Below are 25,596 nucleotides of genomic sequence, written 5' to 3'. Positions count from 1 at the left end.
AATCAAATCACTCATTTAAAATACCATCATCAGGCCTTTGCTATCTTAATCTAGTTTCCTTTGTGCTTTGTGCACATCAGTGGATCGTATTGCAGCAGACAATAAACATAATGCACGATCCACAACAAGTATCCTTTCGATAGCACGTCATGAGTCATTTGAAGCCAGTGGGCAGTATGGCTCTGACTGTGATGATGTCGTGTTGGGTATCCCTCCGGCCCAGTCTCAGTTCTGCTCTAGGCCTACTTAGGTCTAATTCTGCTATGGCTATTAATTATTTTGCAAAGGGATCGGATCTGAATAGGCCCACTGATGGAGATCAATGAACTTGGAAACGACCCCAACAACCGACAACAAGATCATGAGCAGTTGCAATACTTTCTGAGAATTTGGATATGACCTGGGGTCCTGAAACTGTAAAGGTGATCTGTGTGCGCGTTGTACGCCTACATTTCATTTTCAATTGGGCAGGTAAATAAGCCATACAAAAGCAATCCACCAGGGGGCTTAAAATGAGGGAGAAGATGTGTGTTGTAGGGGAGAAGATGGTGTTATAAAAAGGCAAACTTGGAGCACAAAAACACGTGTTAAAAAGGCACTGGTTCAGGTTACCCAGCACTCCAAGGACCTAATCATTCCCGCGCACAGTAGATACTGTAGAGATCCTGTCTGACAGGCTGGGCAGGTGTTGGCTTAGGCTATACGAGCCTGAAGAAAGACTAGCCTCAGTATTGCATCTGTCTTGTCCTCCGGGCAGTTTCAGGCTTTTTCAGCGCGCAAAATACACAATTGAAAGTCAAAAAATTATGCACGGCAGACATATCCTTCTCTCTCTCTCTCTCTCTCTCTCTCTCTCTCTCTCTCTCTCACACACACACACACACACACACACACACACACACACACAATTATAGGCTACATATTAAACATATATTTTATTGGCGCATCGCTATTAATTGGCCTTAAGTAGACTTTCTTAATGCTTTGAAAGTGCTTTCGCATAATGACCTAACAAAACAGCCTATTTGAAAGCACCCGACCAAGTGCACACTGAGGGCGAGACGTGGGGGGAGGAGAAAACAGGAAGAGGGCGGATGGAAATGCACAGGTAGTCAGCCGTGGGAATGCTGCTATCCAGAGAGTTCGCTTTGGATACCGGGGAGTTGAATTGCTCAAACACCTGTTAGTGGTCTGGCCTTAGCCTTGGACTTAGCAAGACCAACGTTTAAACCTCTTGGACGGCTATATCCTCACACTCAGCAGAAGACAAAGAAGGGATTATAGACATGCTTGACGAATTTCTATGGGCTAATTTACCGTCGAATATGCAATAACATGGGACTAATGAGAACACGGAAATGCAACAGGTCTTCTCGCTACAGGTAGGCTAGGTTATGACTGAAACAACCCAAATGGTCTGGGCCAATTTGTAGACCTCTAAACTGCACAGTATCTTTGTCATTCTTGGGGTTGCCTACAATAAGAGGCTACCTCAATAAAAATCCATGCATTTTTTTTTTAAGTTATCGAAAACAATGCCATGCATCTACCAAAGGATCATCATAGGCCCTAAATTGATGTTATTGTCTGCTTGTCAACTCATCTATTGTAGGCCTAATTGTGTGAGTAAATAGTGAAAACGTATGCTTTACATACCATCTTGTGTGTCTAACTTTAGTGTATTATGAATTTGTGTGCATTTTGAGGGCACACAATGGTGGAAACTGATATGAAAGACAACAGGAATATTAGGGACTATGTTACCCTAATAATTCCATGCCAAGCCTGGTTATTTTAACCTATTTATTGAGACCACAAGGTGCTTGTTTTATGACTGGTTTCAGGCCAAAGCACCAAAAGTTGTAGTAATAGCCACTCAATTCAAAATCAAAATGCAGCCTAATTGAATTGATCTAGCATTTATGTTGTGTAGAACTATGTAGGCCTACAGTGCGCACATGTGTCCTTAACATGACATTCAGTGTGCTTATAATTAATTTGTTAACAGTTGGGATCCATTACATTAAATTACACTACACATTACACATTTTTACCACACCGGTGGGACTGAGGGGATACCGTATCAAGAAACTTGTTTAGAGGATGACACACAAGAGTAGGCAATGAGGTAGCCTATGACAGTTAAAGCTACAACTTGTGTCAATACATTTTACTGCATCTTTAAATGAATTTGACCTAATATGAGAGCAAGGCCTCTTGATGTGGTGATCTTGTCACGTCCATTTCAAATTGATCTATCCAAAGTACTACCTGCCAGAAGGTTGAAAGGTTTGCTACAAAATGTGTTTACCTAGTCCTATGTGTGAAGTCAGAGCGACTGGATGTCCTTGTCTTTGCTTGTGTCAATGTGCTAACTACTGTTGGTTTGCTCTCTGGCTGAGTTCAAATTGAAGAATGTTCTACTCTGAAAGCAATGGCCACAACCCCTTTTGATGACGAAGTAGTGATAAATGAAAACATTGACGACTGTGAGTCACTTGAAATGAATGTTGTGTCTGGTTTGTTAAGCAAATTATTTTTTTTTTCTTAGAGGAAACTATAGCTCTTTTGTTAAATCCGTTTGTTGTGGAACCTTTCTAGGGATCACATTTCTAGTGTTTTTGTATGGGTTGTTGCTTTGTCCTCAGCTGTTCCCAGTTTAGAAGAGTGGCCTGCTTGTTCAAGCTGAATGATGACTTTTGAGTTGGGAATGACCTGTTTGAGTAGTCCTCATCGTCTAATTGGGAATGTAAAGTCACTTTTTGATGCATAACGAAATAACTTTGTATTAAGTATGGACAAAGTCAGAAAACGCTGTTTGATGATGACAGGCATGTCATGTGACTAACTTGCCGGCTTTCATCATATCCTGCATGAAGTGCTGGGTGTGGACTTGGGCGTGCAGTTTCGGTTGCAATGTGATAATGTGCTTTCATACTTGCCCGAACTAGCCATATGTTTAAGACAACATTTGTGTGTCTTCTTCAGCTCTCTCAAAGCGTCTTTGATTACTTATTTGTAGGACCGTAGGCAAGAGCACTACTGCCTGGTCTCTTGACAACCCACACACTGGAATGTTGGACTCCAGCCTTCATGTGCTGATAAAACCTAGCAAATGAAGGCTTTATTGCCGTTGTGTCCATGGATAAAAGTCCATCAGGATGTGAGAAAGTCAACTGGTTCATGTAACATTTACATGAGCCAGTAAAATTAAAATGATTTGCCAATGAAATATTGTAATTGAATTATTACTGTAATCTAAACATTCCGATGTCTGTTTAACAGCTAATGATGGTGATAAAGGCTTAATGTCATTGTGGGGTAGTTTGTTGTATGAATAATCAGTGAAAGCAGTTGAGTTGTATTTAGGGTTGCTGGTTTTACAATGAGAAAGTAGTTCTCATTGACAAAGGGCAAAGGTTATAGGAAATTCCTATCACGTTAAAGACTGAGCAGAGCACCCATAACTTTTGAGATAATGTACAAATACTATTTCATGTGTAGTTTCCTTATTGTTTTTTGTATTAGTAGTTTAGTTATATACTTACTTTTTTACTTTCATTTTTATACAAAGCGACTTACATAATACAATTATTACAAGGGCCAGTCTCCTTAGCACAACTTGGGGTTAAGCTCCTTGCTCTAGGGCACAACGGTGGCAGTCGGAACATGAGCCCACAACTGCTCTGGCTGCTGCATGCTAGCCCAGCTCCCTAGCCTCTATACTGCCACTGTTCCAGTTGTAATATTCCTCTCAAGCACTTGGACAGCCGTGGCCTACTGATTAGGGCTTCAAGATTGTAACCGGAGGGTTGTCGGTTCTCGATCCCCAACCAGTCCACGGCTGATGTGCCCTTGAGCAAGGCACCTAACCCCTCACTGCTCCCCGAGTGAGCTCACTAGCTGCTCTGGGTTAGTGTGTATTTCACCTCCTGTTGCACCTGTGCGCTGTGTGTGTTCACTAATTCACACATTGGGATAAATGCAGAGACCGGATTTCCCTCATAGGATCAAAAAAGTATTTATACCTATACTTACGCTTTAATGCTGCTAACCTGTGCTTGTGGGCAGCCGTGGTGTACTGGTTAGCACATCGGGCTTGTAACCGGAGGGTTGCCGGTTCGATCCCCGACCAGTCCACCACGGCTGAAGTGCCCTTGAGCAAGGCACCTAACCCCTCACTGCTCCCCGAGCGCCGCTGGTTGGGCAGGCAGCTCACTGCTCTGGGTTGTGTGATTCACCTCACTGTGTGTTAACTGTGTGCTGTGTGTTCACTAATTCGGTTAAATTGGGTTAAATGCAGAGAACTGAATTTCCCTCACGGGATCAAAAAAGTATATATTCTATTCTATTCTATTCTACCTCAGGGGTTCTGTCCTGTGCTCCAAGTGTGTTACACTTTAATGCCGCTAACCTCAGGGGTTCTGTCCTGTGCTCCAAGTGTGTTACACTTTAATGCCGCTAACCTCAGGGGTTCTGTCCTGTGCTCCAAGTGTGTAGGATGATGTCATGGTGATGGACCAGGACACTCAGTGGCTCTATCATCTCCTGGCAGAGGTCCAGTTGGAGCGGTTCTACACAAGGGTTCGAGACGGACTGAACGTGACTCGGATCGAACACCTGAATTATGTGAAGGAATCTGATCTCGAACAGATAGGCATTAGCAAACCGGGTCAGTACTTTTTTTTGTTATGGTTACAATGCGGTTGCTAATGAGTAAAAAGTACAACATCTGTGGTATATAGACACGGGTGATTCACTAGTATGAGGTGGAACACAAAGCCAACATAGTTGTAGGCTAACTCATACCCATACCTATTAAAACCAAATATTAGTATGCTAAGTGCTATGCATGTGCTGCTGGGTCATCAAAATGTAGTGTGTCAAAATATTTACGCTCCAATTAATTATGAGAATCCCCCCCCCCCCCCCCCTTTAGGACAGCGAAGGCTTTGGGATGCCGTTAAGCGGTACAAGACCAGTGGGCGTCCACGCTCATGGATGGCCAAGGTGACCACTACTCCTTCTTCTCCTCCTCTCTCGCTCTCCCCCTCATTTGCTTTCGCACTGAACTTTTCAGCACTCTGGTCAACTGTTGTTGTTGTTTTAAATGTGCTAAAAAATACATTGACATTGACATTGAACGGAACGACTTGATCACTTCTTCCTTGCTGCCCTGGCAGGTGTTCAGCGGTCGCGGCCCCGAGGGGAACGACCAGTGGAGTGGGAGCGGGAGCGGGTCGGGGCAGGGCCAGGGTCCGGAGATGGGCCGAGCTCTGACCTGTCTGATCCAGGACAGCGAGCTGCTGCTGGGGGAGAAGCTGGGCTCGGGCTCCTTTGGGGTGGTGAAGAGGGGCGAGTGGCACACGCCGACGGGGAGAGTCGTAAGTGTGTTTTGGCTGATTTGGGCGCTTTGATAGAGCACTCAAATCCCAGTTGTTGTTGTTGTTGTTCTTGTTTAGGAAGAATAGGAAGTTCAACTCTGTATTGGCATGTTTTTATACTCATGTTAAGTTCAATTGTTGTCATTTGGGTAGAATAAGCTGTGCAACTGTGTGCAGGCATTTTGTAATGTTTTTATGTTCTGCATAGTTTGCATATTTTATATTCAGAGTTCACCTGTTAAATGGTGTCATTCCATACAGATTCCCGTGGCAGTGAAATCGTTAAGGAACAGTCTGTCCAGGCAGACGGACACACTGACCGACTTCTTGCAGGAGGTCACAGTCATGCAGTCCCTCGATCACCCCAACATCATTCATCTCTATGGGGTGGTTCTTACGCAACCCCTTAAAATGGTAAAAGAGAGTCTAGAATTACTTTTTAGATGCATCAATTAAGAAAAGTGTGACGGTTACTTTAACTTCCTGTGAATACTGCATGTATTACCCTGTATTACCATAGTGTGTTTTCATAATCTGATGCTTCTCTATAGCAAATGATTATTTTTTTTTATTTTGGTCTTTTGCACTGATTTTGACCCCCCCATCTCTCGGGTACGCTGGCGACTACGCCACTCCGTTCGGCACTGTCTCTGTCTTTATGTAACGCGCTTTGGGTTGCACTCTGTGCACATTAAATGCGCTATATAAATAAATGTACCTTACCTAATAAAGGTACCTTACCTTACCTTACCTTCTCTCCAAGGTGACGGAGCTGGCCCAGTTGGGCTCCCTGTACGATATGATGCGCTCGCGGCAGGGAGAGTATCCCCTCGCCCGCCTGTGGCTCTTCAGCACGCAGATCGCAGCAGGGATGGAGTATCTGGAGAGCAGGCGCTTCATCCACAGAGACCTGGCGGCCCGGAACGTTCTGTTGGCCTCCAGGGAGCTGGTGAAGATCGGAGACTTTGGCCTGATGAGGGGCCTGGGGCAGGACAAGGACCACTATGTCATGACCGCACACAAGCGCATCCCTTTTGCCTGGTGAGAAGTGAAGAGATAAAGAGAGTTGTCACTGGAATAGGGGTTATGCGGAAAAAGGCTACAGCGGAAAACGGGTCTAATCACATCTGCTTGTCGAGAAATAATCATGCTTGTGACACATACACAGTAAAAATAGCAATAAATATACATATGTAGGCCTATAGGTCATATTTAAAACATTATTTTATGTTTGGACCACTGAATTTGTTGGACATTCAAATCGCTATTGATGATTTATTTTTTTTTTTTAATAATCTTTGTATGCTTTTATAAAACATAGTCAAGTCAAGTTAATTTATAAAGCGCATTTCATACACAGAGGTCATTCAATGTGCTTTACATAAATAAAAAACAAACAGTAATAGCAGATAAAAGCATAGGTGGGCAAAGATGAATGATAATACACAGTAGCATACAGATGATAAAACTAGATTTGAAATGCAGGTTAACAGTATTTTAGTTGACGATAGCTTAATTGCTGTCAATGTTATCACTCGATAAGTGGATGTGATTTGACCTGTTTTCCGGTGTAACCTTCTTGTCTGAGCTTCCTGTACTTTGTCAAACCATACATTCTTTTGCATGCTTTAACTTTGTTCATGCTCTCATTCTGTCACAGTATCTATGAGCATTGAGCAATGGTGGAAATCTCTCTCTTTCTCTCTCTCTCTCCCTCTCTCTCTCCCCCTCTCTCTCCTCTGTGTGTGTGTTGTAGGTGTGCTCCAGAGAGTCTACGGGTGGGCTCCTTCTCCCACGCCTCAGATGTGTGGATGTTTGGAGTCACACTCTGGGAGATGTTCACGTACTGTGAGGAGCCCTGGCTTGGCCTGTCAGGCAGAGCGGTGTGTGTGTGTGTGTGTGTGTGTGTGTGTGTGTGTGTGTGTGTGTTCAGAATAGGACAAGACCAAAAGTTGTTTTAAGTTGCCTTTATTCTGTGTGTTGTGCAGATTCAAACAGACCAGTATAGGTATTATGTTGTGTCTGCTAAACAAACATGCATTGTAGCACTCCCCTTAAGTGAATGTGCACTGAATAGGTGCTCTCACCTTGTATTGTGTGTCTTCAGATTCTCTTTCGTGTGGAGAGAGAAGGTGATCGCCTGGAGCGACCCACAGACTGTCCTCAGGAGCTCTTTGCTGTGATGCGCAAGTGCTGGGCCTGCAACCCAACTGACCGACCCACCTTTGCAGACCTCACAATGCTGGTGGCAGATGTCAGTAGTAGGACGGATTGACTCACACGACTTTGAACTTGCAACTTGCTTTATGTTATTGTTATATACTTGGCCATGTATTTAATATGGTAAAATTAATAATGGCTAGAGATAAAGATAAAGAGAAGACACTATATTGTACTATGTGTAGAGGCCATTTGTAAATGTCTTTTTGCCAATCGTTGTTTTGTATTCTATGTTTCTTACCACAGGCAAAGCCTATGGAGGTTCGTGTTATTAGGGACTTCTCAGAGCACAGAAAACTTAGCCTCCTAACCAATGACGGGGTGACAGTTATAGACCACGGGTGAGTGAAATATTGTGAACTGGGGAAAGAAAACATGCCAGGAACGACAGAGAGGGTTTGTTGTCAACCTACATGCATTCCCCCCACTCCCCCATTTTAAATGCCAGCCGATCTTAAGCACATGCCACATACCTACTACATAATATGGCTTGGCTCTAATCCCTGCATTCTTGCAGTTGGATGGTGCTTGGTGATGAGGGGCCTTGGAGACGGCCTTTGATGAGGGGGCTGTTAACACAATGCTAAGGCGAGACAAGAGAAACGTCTTTTGAGCTTTTTTCCTATGTGGTGCTGTAGGGGTTCTTGAGGCCAGAACCACAAGAACAGACTTTAGCCAGCACCTTTTCTGCTAATGAGGCCTTTTACGATGGCTGGCAAAGTAGATTATGTTGGGGGGGGGGGGGGGGGAATCTGCAAGTAGCGTCAAATGCAGGGGATGGACAGTCAGAAATATGTTCAGAAAAATAGAGTAGACCCTCCCTTTGCCTTTAAAAAACATATATTTTTTTGTCCCTGTCAGAGGCACTTTATATTGTCCAGATCCTCTCTGTTTTGCCCACTGCCTTCCTTTAGTTGTGCCATGCAAACCTTTCTCAAGCACTAGTATGCCTTTGAAAATGTTGCTATCATTACCGCCGGATGTGTAAAAATGTATTAAGATGTGTTTGAGATTTTAGTCTCTTCTTGACCATACTGTGTATTTTAGATCGCAGGTACAGTGTATCCATTTTACAAGAGTACTGTACACAATTCTATGAGTGTGTATTCATGGGTTTCATCAGGTCTCTTTTCACAAGTGTTCAAAATCAAGCATCTAGATTATGAATGCAGACTGCATGGTGCTTGATTAACGCACCTGTGGAAAGGGACCTGATGAAACCTATGAATAAATTGGCTAAATCTGAATCGCATATTGTAACCATGGATACATGGAACCTTCTCAATCTTTTCATTTTTATCCTACTTGCTGCCTGTTTGCTTTTTTGTAACTGTATGTGTTTGGAAGTGTTTTGAGACCTTGCACAATAAATAACAATACATTGAATTGAATTGGACACAGTAAACATTCTGGTGAAGACGTTGTCTTCTGGTCCATAGATATGAAAAAGCTAGATGGGCTCCATAATGTACGTAAATAGCGTCGCAATATTGGTGGGGGCAACAATCACTGGAGGCCAATGGGAGAAACAGGTGTCTCTGATTGGAAATCAGACAGGTGTCTCTGATTACCGGCGAGTGTTTCCCATAGACTGTAAGGTTTTTGTCCCCCAGCAATATGGTTGCCATGTTTACGTATGCCACCTAATAAAACTCGATGGACATGCGGTATCTAGCTTTCTCATATCTATGTTCTGGTCTCTCTGTAATATCTAGCTTTCTCATATCTATGCTCGGTCTCTCTGTGGCAGGCTGGAGCTGAGTGAGTGGAAGGGGCAGAACCAGAGGACCCTGAATATCGGCTGGTTCCCTGCAACCCTGACCATTCCTGCCGCCCTGGCCAATGCTGCCGCCCTCCCTGCCGCCCCGAACCCCTCCGCAGGATTACGCATCTCCGGTCCACTGCAGGGCAGCCTCCAGCACACAGGGCACGGCGACAGCCATCCGAGTCGAAGCTGGGGGACACCTGAGCGCCTGGACGAGTCAGTGGCATTTTAATGATCGGATTGGTTTAAAGTGCCAGAGGTGTATAGATAGATTTTGCACCGCGACCTAGTGCAATCCAAATGGGAGAAGTATATGAGAATCTTAAGGAGTTATTTTATTTTGTTCCTAATGTTTTAGAATTCACCTTTCACACTGTGTTTGCTAACCATAGATAGATAGATAGCTTTGTTCATCCCCACAGAGAAATAATGGTATTACAGCAGCAATTAGTAATATAAACATGTATCACACATATACATACAAGTAAAAAATAAATACACTTGGATATAAAGTCTCTCTAAATAAGATTCTCCTCTCACGCCACAAAGGGGAGTTATTGTGAATAGTTATGGCAGTGGGCAGGAATGATTCTCTATAACGGTCCTTGTTACAGCACTGATTCTTGAGAATTTGCCTAAAACAGGTTTTGATTTTGAAAAAAAAAAGTTAGTTAAATTGCAAAATCTGAAGGTATGTCATTATTGACCAAGGTCTTAGCTGTTCAGCAATGTACCGGTGCAACCTCCCCTTTTTGTATTTTTTTCATAAAATAGGCATTTTTCCAGTACTTATACAACGTTTTTTTAGGCCTAAATAGAAAAAGTATGCTTTTTTAATCCAACAACCATATTTTTGAATTAAAACAGACTATTACTTTAATAACTACACCACTGAAGAAACATATTGTAAGCATATTTATTTAAAACAAATAAAAAATGAATCTGACGGTGTGACACTAATCTGACGGTGTTGACAGTGGTTTCATTACAACATAAAATTCCAAAATGAATACCACTCAACTCTTGCTTGACGACTTTATTTAACTATTTGGTCCAAAAAGCCTCCGTTGAGGACCATTTGGAGGCTTTTTTCACCACCGTTAAGCAGAAAACCTGACGGTGGGTGACATCTGACGGTGGTGACAAAAATCTACTCTTTCACATGATATGCATGAATTGTTCACATTATCCACCCTGTTTGCATCCTATTGCTGGCTACTTCAAACCTCTTCTTAAAAAGTAAACATTCATTTTATAATCTAATCTAATATTTTGTATACAAAAGAGACGGTGTTGACATGTTATGGTTGTGACAGTAGCAGTGTCCAAAAATATGAACAACTTTAAGAGAAAATAGCAAACTAATGGGAGCTTGAGTGATCTTAAAGCATGCAGTACGGCTGAAGGTTTGAAAATGAGGTCCTCAAGAATGTAGTTGACCTTGTAGTTGCCTGATTTTATTGCCTTTTATAAATATCTGACGGTGGTGACGAAAATGTGGGACACATTTTGAGCAGCCACGAAATAATAGTAAATATTGCTCAAAGCGTACTGTTTGGAGTTTCTAATACATAATACAATGTACTCTTTCATGTGGTAAAGATATCGTTAAATTAAATGATTGCTTTAAGTGTTTTTAATCAAGTCAAAATAGGGTATGGGCCAGCATATAATCATTAAATTAATACAAAAATAAAATAAACCTTTAAAAGAACCTCACATTTGTGCAAAGGACCCACTGATTATAACCTTGATTCTTTTTGTTCATGGAAATGGTATTAATTTCCAACAGAATCAGCACTTTTCTTAGTGAGACATGTTTTAGGCAAATTCTCAAGAATCAGTGACAGCGAAGTTGAAGCAACCTCCAGCTGAAAACAGTCTGTTGTCTGACCAGTAGTTCGTTCAGTGGATGTACCATGTTGGTCTCTCTGACATTCACTGTGAATTCGTTGGCTTTCTGTTGTTTTCTGACTTGTTGATTTTTCCAACATGTGGTTTACAGCAGCACAACCTGGAAGGTTCCGCTGGCCAAAGAGAAGGAGGGCTCCAACCTACAAAAGATGGCAGGTCAGAAAACTAAACATCAGAGACAGAGCAATGTTTTGGCGCCTCTGGTGACGTAGAAGCCAGCTCGCGACGACGTATGATGATGTAACCGAAACCAAGTGGTGTCCCAATTCATAGGGGAACTTTTTCACCCCTAGCCCTAACACTTAGTTTTGAGAGGCAAGGGCTAGGGGCAAAGGTAAGGGGAAGGGGGAAGGGGATGGGGTAAGATAGAGTGTTGGGATTGGGCCCAAGAGCATTCAGAGCAACAAATGTTCCAGACCCTTATGATCCAGCATCCCCTAATGATCCAGTTTTGTATTTATTCATTATATCTATTTATATCATCTAGTCACTTGCTAGTTTTATCAATGATCTATTAAATAGTCCAGGTCAGACAGTTAAATAATGAATTTATCCCAGTTAAATATTTAATATATCCCAGTTTAGTACAGACGGTTTCCTCTGTCTTGCAGGAATGTCCCGGAGTTTAGAGTCGGTCCTGGGTTCCCCGCAGAATAAAAGCCGAGGGAGCATCTCGGGGGCTCGACCGGAGGCCCGCAGGCCAGTGGCCGCCTCTGTCGCAGGCGGTCGCATCGTTTCGGACCCCCGCCGTTTCAGCGAGGCGAGCGCCGTACCCCCGCCGCGCCCGCCTCCCCCCAACTTCAAACCGGCGAAGTACCCGGTGGCCGTCCGCGACCGTCGGCACGCCATAGCCCAGGGCCCGCCGCAGATGTGGCCTCCGCCGCCCCCTCCTCAGCATCCACAACTGCTGCAGCCGTCGCCCCAGCTACATCCACATCACAGCCCTGGAGGTGGCAACCTGGTCCGGATGGCCCCAATGGCTCGCTCTTCCCCTCTGCTGGACGACGGTGCCGGTGGCGGAGGCAGCGGTGGCGGTGGCGGCAGTGACCGGGAGAAGGAGAGATCACGATATCCACCACACGTGCAACTGGACAAGGAAGGATTAATCAGACAGGTGATTGTTTTTGTTGGTGTGTTTGCCATAGTTTGCTGTAATCAAGTACATTCGGAGTGCCCTGACGAAGGCACTACACTGAGACGCAAAAAAACTGTATGCAAAGTGCAGCCTTTTTTTTAAAACTCTCTTTTCTGGTCAGTTATATAAGTTTGTCCTTGCTCTTTCTAAGACAAAAAAAGAGACTGAGCAAAGCCTGAGCTGCTATCATGCAATTTGCCTTAATCAAGTTACATGTGACCACCATACACACCTTCTTCAGGTAACTTCTACATGCTTGTGTGTTATTGACCAGGTGCTCGAGGCGGTACATGGAGCGACCAGTGAGGATGCGCGAGCAGCGTTATACAAACATGAATGGAACCCTGTGAGGGCTGAGCAGCAGCTAAAGGTAATGTTGCACCGAGGTCATGTGGAATGGATGCACCGTTTCATTTCATTATAGAAAATGAGTCTCCGTATGCTACGTTATGCACTTTGGAGTCTATTTATGTTGATACTTAAACAATTTGCTATAAGGGTTTAGTAGATAACTCAGAACCTGTTCTATACCCTTTCAACAAGAAAAACAAACAAAAAATGCTTGAATGTTCTATTTAGTTCTCAAACTTCTTCTACAACTGTGACACTGATAATGGAACTCTCTTGAAACGGTCTACAGTAACCTCTGCACTTCTTCTTTTATTATTAACACTGGTTATCTTATGCCCCACCCACCCTACCGAGACTTAATACATGTGCTCTGCCATTTTGTTGCATTAGATGGAGCAGTTGTACTTCATGAGCTTGTGTTCTAAAGAGGACTGCTACAGAGTCCTCTCCAGACACAAGTGGGACTTGCAGCAGGCCAGTCGATACCTCCTCAGGATGGTGGAGAGGAGAGGAGGGGAGCGCGTGTAGAAAGATGCTTGATGAAGTCGCACCACACCAGTAATGAACAAATGGACATCATGCAAACAAATGTGTTGTTTCCCATTGCAATTTGAAGTATATGAACCTTTTTTTAAACCATTTTTAGCAAATGTCTTTTTCAAATTCAAAACTAGATTTTTTTTAAATTCAGAGGAGTTTGTATATACTGACAAAGCCTTTTGCACTGAAAAATGTGATAACTGGGCAGGAGGCCAGTTGAAACCTCATCAGGATGGCCAAAAAGGAATGAAGAGGAACAGAGTGTGTGAAAGATGCCAAAACTCGGACCATATCAGTAACGAATCAGACCAAGTACAAAGTGAATGGACAAGTGCTGTTTTTCATTACAATTTGAATAATATGTTGTGTATATAACAACTTTTTACAATTTTTAGCAAAGATATCTTTTTCAAATGACAACTTTTTAAACACAAGGAATTTGTATATATACTGATCAAACTTTTTGCACTGTATACATTTGATCAATTTCAGTGTAATATAGACTAACCATGTATAAAAATTGTCTGATGCTTTGTTTCCACATTCGTCCAAGAGGGGGCAGTGCTGAGTCTGTTGCCGCTTTTCTCTCCACCCGGGGCTCCACCCACAATTTCCCCCAGCCCAGTAAAATCCTGAACCGCAGCCAAGCCCTGAGCCCACACAGGGTGGAGCCAACATAACAGTTACAGATAGCTCAGGGCTCAGGGGATACCTCCCCCGCCATCTTTAACATTCATACACATCATACGACAACATGACATACGCTGGTTATTGTTTATTATACAATATTTGGACATGATATAAAGTGGTTCATTTCTAAAAAAAATAATAACATTGACATCAGCATGAATTGATCGTGGAATGAAAGCACTTTGGTTTTTGGTAATTCAGCACCACAGTTACATGGACAGACAATCAGAGAAAATTGCGGTTTTAATCCATTTGGTATTATGGCACACAGTGTATGATACTAATGTATAATATATATAAATACACATATAGTAAATATACTATAGATATGTATGTGTGTGTGTGTGTGTGTGTGTGTGTGAGAGAGAAACACTGAACATAAACATCACAACTGGACAAAAAATGTAGAAATGTCAAAGTTCTAAGGCAGTGGTTTCATTATTCAGATTTGATGAGACACAACACCCCTGTTAAGTTTTTTGGCTTTACCTCAATCAACTAACCAAACCAACAGGCCACCCACTAAATAAACCCAGTCTAAAGAGCTGACCAGAAATCAGTATCATGATATATGATGCATAAATCATCATCATTACACCTCAGGTGTTCACGCAGAGGCGTTGTTTCGAAAGGCACTAAAACGTGACTGGACGGAGAACTTGATAATCCTGTTCTGTTGGCTGCGGCTGTGGGTCCCACATGATCCGAATTTCCACTCGGCCTCTCCCTCCTCTCCCGTGCGTGTCATTACACCGCGCTCTTTTGGAAGGTTTGTTTTCTCCACACACAGGAACCACTCTTCAGTCCCTGACAACAAGCTGATTTGGAGAGTGAGCCCAAGACAAACGCAGCCTTTTCTAGGAGACCTGATGTTCCCCGCGCCCCGTGTCTTGCTTTCTAGCTGCTACATTCAAAACAGATGGATGTCATTTCTCCTTGGCTGAACCTATAAAGCTCTCTGGAGGGACTTTTCCACACCCTATGAAGCCCATGTGTTAAGGCATGTACTGTGATCATGTAAAGCTTTCTTGCATGGGAATAAGAGCATTCCTACAGTCCAGTGTGCCCTCTATTTTGCAACCTAAGATACCCCCCTGCGTCCCCACATGTAAACTTCCTCCATCTGTTGTTAAACTGTAACAGGGTCAATGTGCTGTTGACTTTCCTTCCTATTGGCCCAACGTCCAAACTTCCAGTGACCTCGGAGGAAAAAGTGACTCAGAGTAGATTTCCCTCACTCACTCACTCCCTCTCCTGCCTTCCCAGCTAATACAAACTTACACAACAACATCTCAATTGCGGCACACCTACTTCTGTTGACACATTTTCACTGTTATGTGCGTATACATACGTCAAACGTTACAAAAAAAGATGAATACATTAAGAAATCAACTTAAACACATCATAACACAAACCAGGATGATTAAAAAAAACTGCATTGTTGTATAAAATGACCCTTTCAGATAAGAAGTGCAAAAAATATCTACTATTTCAAACAAACTTTGATATTTGGTAAATAACAATGGCTATAAAAAGTAGTAGCTGTGGTGAATATGAACCTGATACAAATGTGGTAATAACATGTGTGGTGTGGTGTGTGTGTGTGCGTGCGTGCGTGCGTGTGTGTGAAAGGGAGTGAGTGACCAAAGAAAAGGAAGGAAGTGACAGTTGAGTAGAAAAGGTTAAACGTTCTTATTTCTGAAGCAACAAATGTCTTACTGGAGCGAGCCAAACACTAGCACCGGAGTGGCTGAAGAAGAGCCTAAGCTGGAGGGCGGGAAAGAGCATGTCATTCCCACGGGGGATGCGGAGATGACCTATGGACGAGGAGAAAACCCGGCAGAAGGGTTCGGACATCTTCAGGAAGAGACGATACAGGCGGATTCGCTTCTCATCCTCTTATGAGAAAACAGTGTTGCGCTGATTGGTCTCCCCAACTTTCTCAAAGAACATGAAATCCTGCCGGAAACAAACAAACAAAAAAGCTTTTCTACAACCCCTGGCAAAAAATATGGAATCACCAGTCTTGGAGGATGTTAATCCAGTTGTTTAATTTTTTAGAAAAAAGCCAGATCACAGACATGACACAAAACTAAGTTCATTTGAAATGGCAACTTTCTGGCTTTAGGAAACATTAAAGGAAATCAAGAAAAAAATTAGTTAATCAGTAACAGTTGCTTGTTTTCGACCAGCCAGAGGGGAAAAAAATATGGAATCACTCAATTCCAAGGAAAAAAATATGGAATCATGAAAAACAAATTGACAAAGGAACACTTCAATGCACCACTAGTACTTTGTTGCACCACCTCTGGCTTTTATAACAGCTTACAGTCTCTGAGGCATGGACTTAATGAGTGACAATCAGTACTCTTCATCAATCTGGCTCCAACTTTCTCTGATTCCAGTTGCCAGATCAGTTTTGCAGGTTGAAGCCTTGGGATGCACCATTTTCTTTAATTCTACTACAGATTTTCAATTGGATTGAGATCCAGACTATTTGCAGGCCATGACATTGACCTTATGTGTCTTTCTTCAAGGAATTCAACAGTTTTTGCTCTATGACAAGATGCATTATCATCTTGAAAAATGATGTAATCATCCCCAAACATCCTTTCAATTGATTGGATAAGAAAAGTGTCCAAAATGTCAATATAAACTTTATATAGTAAATAATAATATAAGCATTATTGAAGATGTAACGATCTCCCCAATGCCTTTACCTGACATGCAGCCCCATATCATCAATGACCTTGTTTTTTTCAGGCAGTTGTCTTCATTAATCTCAATGAAATGGCACCAAACAAAAGTTCCAGCATCATCACCTTGCCCATTGCAGAAACGCGATTCATCACTGAATATGACTTTCATAGTTATATCCACATTCCAATGAGATTTATGAAGACAACTGCCTGAAGAAAACATGCACATATCCTCAGTTGTTGATGATATGGGGCTGCATGTCAGGTAAAGGCATTGGGGAGACGGCGATCGTTACATCTTCGATAATGCTCAATCCAATTGAAAATCTGTAGTAGAATTTGAAGAAAATGGTGCATCCCAAGGCTCAAACCTGCAAAACTGATCTGGCAACTGGAATCAGAGAAAGTTGGAGCCAGATTGATTAAGAGTACTGATTGTCACTCATTAAGTCCATGCCTCAGAGACTGTAAACTGTTATAAAAGCCAGAGGTGGTGCAACAAAGTACTAGTGGTGCGTTGAAGTGTTCTTTTGTCAATTTGTTTTTCATGATTCCATATTTTTTTCCTTGGAATTGAGTGATTCCATATTTTTTTCCCCCCTGGCTGGTCTAAAACAAGCAACTGTTACTGATTAATTAATTTTTTTCTTGATTTCCTTTAATGTTTCCTAAAGCCAGAAAGTTGCCATTTCAAATGAACTTAGTTTTGTGTCATGTCTGTGATCTGGCTTTTTTCTAAAAAATTAAACAACTGGATTAACATCCTCCAAGACTGGTGATTCCATATTTTTTGCCAGGGGTTGTATATACACCTTAAACACCTTGTGCAATATCTGAATATCTGGCTTATAATATATAATAATATTTCAATTGTATTGTATTTATAATGCAATTTACATCAGTGATCTCAAAGTGCTACAGGTTGAAACACAAATAAGATGAGCAATTTAATTAAAAAGGAAAAAGAAAAAGGTTTAAGAACATCTAAAAGGGACCAAAAGCTTTGCTAAAAAGAAATGTCTTTAGGCCTTTTTTAAAACAGTCAATGGACTGTGGTGCCCTCAAGGTGTCAAGGAGGGCATTCCATAGACGTGGGGCAGCAGCACAGAAAGCCCTGTCTCCCATGGTCCTGACTTACACCATCGGCAAATAAAACATTTCAACTGAGCATTCACTACTCACGATAAGGAAGCAAGCACCCATCAGCACCGCCTTCATTTTGACGTCCATGTCCATCGGGAACTGGATACCGAAGTTATCCGTGTCTGTGAACACCTCTTTGAGCAGACCACTCCACTGCTTACTGATACGGCCAATCTTATGACCACCATCTTTCCCCTTCAGCTGGGAACGCAAAAGACAACATGTGCTATATGAATTGGCACGAACAGAGACAGAGGGTGCCTCTCATTCAGCGTTTATACATCCTCCCTCCCTCGCTCCTCGGGCCTCGATCATCACTGATCTACATAAAGAAAGATAGAAGAAGGGATAGACTATCCCATTGTTGCCGCCCCATCATTTTTTATGTACATCAGTGAGGATCGAGGGCCGAGGAGCGAGGGAGGACGTATAAACGCTGAATGAGAGGCACCTAGAGACAAAGAGAGAGAACACAAACACAGAGAGAAAACCACTCTCTTCCTACTACCCTCACCCTTTGGACATCAACGGCCCTTGAACCGGGCAATGGCATAATAATAAAGGCCCGTTACGTAGTTTGCTATGAAGTCACCTCGGCCCGGACCTCGGCCATTTTTTTAAGAGCTAAAAATAGGATTTGAAGCTAAATATTAACCTGAGTGAAAATACATACACATTTTGCATGCCCTTGTTGTTATGGTCTACAACTAAGCATAGGAAGGGAGAAGGGCCGCCGTTCACCAAAAACAAAAGACTGCCTGTGGTTGCACTTGTGAGTCAAGAAGTGGAATGCAGTAGGCCTATAAGGCATGGGATATTGTCGACGTGAGTCAGACTGAAGACGGACCAGGCTTCAGCATTTCTGTCCGTCTCAAAACAACGTTAAGATGGTGTGTTTAGCAACCAGAGTTTTAGACTTTTCCTTAGGGGAGAAACCCTCGAATGGCCATTTCTATCAAAGTCTGACCTGATGATTTTAAGGGTCCAGGCCTGGGTTCACTCACGTGCGCGATTGGTGCCGTGCACACACCATCCGTTTCAACGCACCCCCCCCCCCCCCCCTAACAGAAACTGGTTCTAACGTCCCGGTCTTTCACAGGCAAGTGTCACCTTATGGGCAACACTTGCGGACAATCAAAGAAACCTGTCTGATTTCCAATCAGAGACACCGGTTTCTCCAGTGGCCTCAAGCGATGGTTGCCCCCACCATGATTGCAGCGTTTTTTACATACACTACGTTCTGGGGTCCAATACAGTATCTAGCTTTCTATATCTATTTTCCAGTGGCACTTCGTTCTTGTGTGCATCACTTAACTAACAACATCATTATTACACTATCTAGTGCCACCCACTAACATGGGAGTATTTATTTACTCAGCAAGTCACTACATTGCAGGAACAGATTCTCAACATGTTTTTGGACTGATTAAGTGAAATTGGACTATTTCCCACGAGACCCCGGATCATCTCTCACAGCACACTGGTGTACCGTGGAACAGTGGTTGAAAATGACATACCTAGATTGAACTTTAACTTTAAAATGACTCTTGGCACATACAGTGGGTATAGTAAGTATTCACACCCATGCTAAAGTTGACTAAAAAGAGGAATATAAAATCATCTTTTGAGAATTGATTGTAATGCCTTAATTCAAAAAATGAGTAAAAATCAAACCGCTAAGGACACTAATTTTCTTTGTGATTGAAGAATATCGTAAATAGATAAATGTTCTTCCTTAGACACAGGTTGCATAAGTATTTGACCCCTATGTTAAATTCCCATAGGAGCAGGAGGATTTTGTATATGTTTTTATTTTTAAAGGCCAGCATTGAGCTCAATGAGCATCAAACAGGCTAATAGGCTAACTGGAAAAAGCACCATGCCAATCTCTAGCTATAGTGAAGGGTATGTGATGATGTGGGGCTATTTTAATTCCAAAGGCCAAGGGAACTTTATCAGGATGCATAATATCCTGGATCCATGAAATAGCTGGCCTTTAAAAATAAAAACATATAAAAAATCCTCCTGCTCCTATGGGAATTTAACATAGGGGTCAAATACTTATGCAACCTGTATTTAAGGAAGAACATTAATCTATTTACGAAACATTCTTCAATCACAAAGAAAATTAGTGTCCTTAGCGGTTTGATTTTTACTCATTCTTTGAATTAAGGCATTACAATAAATTCTCAAAAGATGATTTTATATTCCTCTTTTTGGTCAACTTTAGCATGGGTGTGAATACTTACTATACCCACTGTACATGACATCTGGTGTATTTTTCAGGATTTGTGTTTTTCAGATTTCAGTTGAAAATAGCAATAGGCCTCCTGTTGTAATGTGCAACTGATGACATGACTAAACCAACCCCCAACAAGGCCCTGAACCTGGAGTATTTATCAAATCACTGGCCAGAGCTCTGCTGATAATAATGACCAGTCCCTGAAACTTTTCCTGTCTTTTAAGTAATAACTGTAAACCAAATCAATCACACGAATTTGTACCGCCTGACTCCGCAGATTAAAAACAATGAATGCCCCGGCGCTTACATCAAAGTTCACATCTCCACAGCAATTGCAGGCAAGGCATGGCCCCTCTAGTTTCATCACTGTCTCACGGTTTGGGCCTTGGATAGAGAATTTGGGATAGCAAGGTTGCCAGTCCTGGGAGACATAACCAATGGTGGTACCAGGCGGTGCTTGTACTTCCATCTACAAAACACAGACACAGACAGAGAGAGAGAGAGAGAGAGAGAGAGAGAGAGTTCAGAGTTCTTAAATGACAGACTGAATAAATACACAGAGAGGGGGAGGGGGGAGTTCTCAATGACATTTAAAATGACTCGTTATGAAATTACCTGCATTCATGTTGCATTCTTTGGTGATTACAAACAAATCTCCGACCATGAGGCAATCAGTGCTCGACATTGCTCCCTGTAACTGGACCTCTGTTTGAGCAACGACGGTCCAAGAATACCCTGTTGCTAAGGTTAGGACTCTCACATGACTACCGGGATGTGATGAGGGGTGGGGGGGTGGGGTGGCGAGCGCTAATGTAGTCCAGAGTCTTCATATGACACCCTTGGCCTTAACCCAGCCAGTGTTGTGATTTAATAGCCATTGAGGTGGACGGGGCGCCATGAAAAGGGATTGGCTTAGGTAAATAAAGGCCCATTCATAGGCATGTACTGTAGATTGTCCGCACTCAGAACAGAACAAGGCACGCCTGTAAAACTAATAAAGAGGACCTGAATGACAGCGGGATATGTTGATCTTTTGAATTCTGACCTTTCCGGTAAGTATGGTGCCCATTTCCCAATGTGCAACAGCAACAACATAGCCCCCGATACCCAAATATTAACGACTGGTCTTTTGGGCCTGAAACTGCCATCTTATGGTCTCCAGTTCACCCAAAAGAGAACGTCCACACACTGGCACTGCAGCTCTCAAAATGTGATTAAATCTTTTTTTCTGGCAACCTGAATGGCTGTCTGCATGGCCTCGTTACCTCTTGAAGGCAGCAGGGACACCAGCAGGACACACAGCGGAAGGGGCGGATCAGCCGGATGACCTCGCGGTCCATGTTGTCCTTAATCTTCATGTCAAAGCTGCGTAGCGAGCCACAGCAGTTGCGAGTGCAGCAGTCGTTCTTCTCCTTGGCCTTGTAGATCTTTTGCCCCATGCTGTTCTTGATCTCATACTGGTTGTTGGTCTCAAAGCCGATGAACGCTTGAGGAATGCAGGAGGAATGCAGGAGGAAAGAGACGTTAACAGGTTGAACACAGCAATGGCTCAATGGTGAAGTTTGAAGAGTCAACAAAAATGCCTGGGACTGAAAAATATTCCTAACAGCAACACAACATACTATATAACAGCAATATGTAGATTATAGGGACTAACCTTCCAGAAGCTCGACTTTCTGATGTATCAAAATCTGATCAATCTGAAAAAGAGATCAACAACGATTCTATTGACACAAAGAAACAAATGCCCTCACCCCCAGGTAGATATCTCAATATAAACATGTCTTATGATATATACCCAGCGACATAAGAAGACAAATCAATTAGATGTAGACTAATGTAGAAAACATCACAAGCCACTCTTAGTGATAAAAACTCAAACAAAACAATAATAAAAACAACAACAACCACCACCACCAACAACAACAACAACCACCACCACCACCATGTTCCTGCTCTGGACTCCCTGCATGGAGTACCCACCTGTGCGAGGTACTCCAGGCCCGGTGGCACACCCGCTGGCACTGAGACTGGCGCAGGGGTCACTGCCGCAGCTGGTTCTGAGGGCTGGTATGGAGGAGCTCCTGGTCCTGAGTGCTGGTATGGGGGAGCGCCTGGCCCTGGCTGCTGGTATGGAGGAGCTCCTGGTCCAGGCTGCTGGTATGGGGGAGCTCCTGGCCCCGAGTGCTGGTACTGGGGGGACCCACCATACTCGTGCATTGGCATGGCTGGACCTTGGCCAACCGGGCCGGGTTGGTACATGACCGGCTGGTCCGGAGAGGGCTGGTAACCCATGTGAAACCCAGCAGGAGGCGCTTGGCCGGGGTCACCGTAGCCTGGCTCGGACATGGGGTATGGGGGCATGGAGTATCCACCAGGTTGGGGCATGGGGTAAGGACCCTGGTGAGGGGAGGGGTACCCTGTGAGGGAGGGAGAAAAACGTGTGAAATGCTTGATGGAATGCAAAGAACAGAGCCAAGAACACAGTATGAGCTACGCATGCAAAGGATTTGTTGCAGTAATATAGTAAACACAAGGGCTGAGACTACTGTAAGGACTGTCCAAATGTTGCCAACGACAGAAAACAGGAAGGGTGATGTGTGTCAGAGGTTAAGGGGACATTAGACTAAGGGGACACAAGTGATCAAACTCCATTAAATTAGTGAATGACCTGCAATATCACTAAACAGTTTAAAAACCAAATGTTCAGCGCAATGGCTTGGCACACCAGGAGTTAAATGGTAGATGAAAGAACACAGTTTATTACTGCAAAAAATGTTATAGACTTAAGGCTACTGTATGCTCAGAATGGACTTTTTTTTACAAGAAAAGTTGGCCAGGGTGCTGTTCTTGCCTCTGGCCACACCGTGACCCTGGTGAAGGGCAGACCAGACGTTCAAAGGATGCAGGAGATGCAATTACTGTAGCAGCACTGTGGCCAGACATTGGGTGCCTCAAATAATCAGTCCATGCAACAGCAAACAGTTAAAGTTGGGAAGCTTGCCTTTGCCTTTTGGCCACCCGGGCAAGTAAGGTCACTGCCCATTTATCTGGATGCACTCATTCTCAGAGTGGATTTGGCTTTACACTACACATATTCGCATCAACTCATTTGGTGCATGTCTTTCGTTCAGTATGCAGTAGCTACCCCACACACCTTGTGTTTAGGACAACATACCGACCAGAAGCCACTTGCACTTCATTTGTCTACATGAGAATATAATTTCACCAAATGTGACGAAATTTTGGAGAGTTTGTTGTTATTCTCCTTCATGAATGAGTCTGGGAATTCCACCATTTTGAGTGCTACTATGAAGTAAGCGTTTTAACATTTTAAGAGCTAGTGTGAACAGAAACTAGAACAAGGTTCTTGAACAAACGTTATGGTTATGGTTATGGTTGTGGGATTTGGCAGAAAAGTGTAAATGTCAATGTGGGCAGTGGCGAGCACCAAACAGAGACATAGAAGTACACTGTTGAGAGATCATTCAACAGGAAACACCATCAGTCAATGTGTGAACTTGAAATTCATGATTCAGTGTGATACAAAAAGACATTTTTGTCACTTCATTTCCCTATACTCAAGTTTTGCATTTGTTCTGTTTGTGTAAACTGTTATTTCTTAACATTATGGAAACCTGGATTCCCCAGAATATTTCTACAGGTCACTGAACTGGAGCCTTCTGGTCAGGACGAGGACAATAGCGTCAGGCACTGAGTCATGTTCTTTGTAGCGGAAGACTAAAATATAAGAAATGAGGAGGCCCTTCCCTTAATTCTGTTTGCTGAGTTCAATGAGTGAACATGGAAAAAATGCATTATCTGCTGGACTTGTTCACTCATTGAGAAATCTTGGGGATTTTTTCTCTCTCCAAATAGTTAACTCATAGCCTTTCAGAGAGTTGTCAGCTGTTGTATTATGCACTATATAGGCCTAATAATAATGTTGATATATTTCCTAAAATTGTATCATGCTCATTAAATGTGCATAGAAAACTTCATCATTGTGGAAAAGATCACAGGAACCAAGAAAGAAACACAAACTTTGGCCATTTTTAAGAGATAAAAATTGTGTTTTGACCTACCTGGTCCAGACATGACAATTAACAGATCGTTTCAAACACAGGTTGACGTTTCTCACATGCCAGGGGTTGCTATAGAAAACAATACAAATTGATAGGGTTAGGGTTAGGTTTGGCAGACAATATGAAAAGAGTGCATGCAGGCTCCACCGCGGAAGTGGCCAACTATATAGAGGCCCCTTAAATAATAATCCACTATCTCTCAAAAATGATGGAAAATAGGCGATCAGAAAAATGCACAGGTGGGCGTGGGGACTCTCATTTACGGCCATACAGATATCCTAGCCAGGAAATTAACGGTACAGATTTGTTTCGTGAGAGAAGTTCATGAACTCTTGAAAAAAATGAGCGGAATCCACAACTATAGACTGTTGAAAGATCGATTCACCTGCATCTTTTCCAAAATAAGCTTAGGCCTCGACGGCCACTGCACATGCTGTGTTGACATACCGAAACCAAATTTCCATCACGTCATATAGACTAAACTATTCCACTTGTCTGAAATATTATGAGTAGGAATATAATCGCAATAGCGTAACCTAGGCTATTCATGTAAATGGCTTTGATAGCTCTAAAAGTCACACGTAGACCAGCTACTTCCCCCGGCGCATCTTAAAGAGAACCACAATATAGTCTACACTGAGAAATGATTGCTTCCTTTCATTTAGCAAATGGTGTTAACTTAGGGAGACTGAGAATTACGTGTTTACAGCTACACGGTATCTTCGTTAGCAGGCTAACTTCCCGCAAAGACATTTAACCACAAAGTATAAATACTTACCTCTCAGTAAATAGGAAGTATAGCGCACCGCAGGCTATTTTTTAAACGCGCTGATTTAGTAACTCAGTCTATGCTTCCCTCTGTAGCCTAAATGTTCTACTTTGGAATTGAATAGTCCCGTGACACTAGAGCCTATACGCAACTGTGGGCCTAAGCTTATTTTTGTTTTCTCACTTAAGATACTCCGCCCTAAATTAGACAATTTTTCTCCGAGTGAGGGTTTCTCCTCCCCCTATTGCTGACGCTGATACGTAGTCACGGAGAAAGTGGATGGAACGCAAAGAATACAGCCAGCGGGAAATTCAATTAACCAATTAGACTAAGATATCAGAATTGTCTTGGATAAGAATGAGCTGTTGGCTGCAACTAGCGAACGTTTGATGCAATGCAATTCATCTTATCGTAGCCTTTCTATTAATAGCCTATATTCATTCACTGCTGTTATGTGATCTCGAATAATTTGAAAGGCGATCATTTAAGCTACGTGCTCGAGGTGATTTGACTAGTGCCCCAAGCAATGACTAACAGTTTGTCATGCACCAATCCTAACCAAATACTTTTATTTTGGTTATGTGGATTGTATAATCTACCGTTAGAGGGCGATGTTGTTCCAGAATATAAACATAGGCCTAATAGAGGCTTGGAGGAGG

The 25,596-nt window shown here is 42.8% G+C and overlaps 2 protein-coding genes across 2 annotated transcripts; one reads left to right on the top strand and one right to left on the bottom strand.

Moving 5' to 3' along the window:
* The first annotated feature begins 1,111 nt into the window (after positions 1-1,111).
* Positions 1,112-13,964, top strand: tnk1 (tyrosine kinase, non-receptor, 1). Its single transcript, XM_062516761.1, has 14 exons — positions 1,112-1,382; positions 4,494-4,672; positions 4,940-5,010; positions 5,184-5,384; positions 5,646-5,798; positions 6,148-6,425; positions 7,141-7,267; positions 7,492-7,638; positions 7,851-7,945; positions 9,355-9,585; positions 11,375-11,439; positions 11,895-12,397; positions 12,693-12,788; positions 13,160-13,964. Exons 2-14 carry the CDS (start codon positions 4,510-4,512, stop codon positions 13,295-13,297), a joined length of 2,268 nt encoding a protein of 755 aa, XP_062372745.1. The 5' UTR covers positions 1,112-1,382; positions 4,494-4,509; the 3' UTR covers positions 13,298-13,964.
* A 105-nt stretch (positions 13,965-14,069) lies between these two features.
* Positions 14,070-25,133, bottom strand: LOC134060146 (phospholipid scramblase 2-like). The gene is made up of 8 exons (XM_062516762.1): positions 24,947-25,133; positions 24,169-24,237; positions 22,067-22,503; positions 21,741-21,783; positions 21,349-21,569; positions 20,391-20,552; positions 17,881-18,042; positions 14,070-15,958 (listed from the first exon to the last, which is right to left on the bottom strand). The coding sequence occupies exons 2-8, from the start codon at positions 24,179-24,181 to the stop codon at positions 15,899-15,901; spliced, it is 1,098 nt and encodes a 365-aa protein (XP_062372746.1). The 5' UTR covers positions 24,182-24,237; positions 24,947-25,133; the 3' UTR covers positions 14,070-15,898.
* Positions 25,134-25,596: the final 463 nt, after the last annotated feature.

This window comes from Sardina pilchardus, chromosome 16, assembly GCF_963854185.1.
Source record: "Sardina pilchardus chromosome 16, fSarPil1.1, whole genome shotgun sequence".
In the NCBI taxonomy this organism is placed as follows: Eukaryota; Metazoa; Chordata; class Actinopteri; order Clupeiformes; family Clupeidae; genus Sardina; species Sardina pilchardus.
The sequence above is the reverse complement of the archived record's forward strand: the minus strand, read 5'-3'. Positions and strand labels throughout refer to the sequence as shown.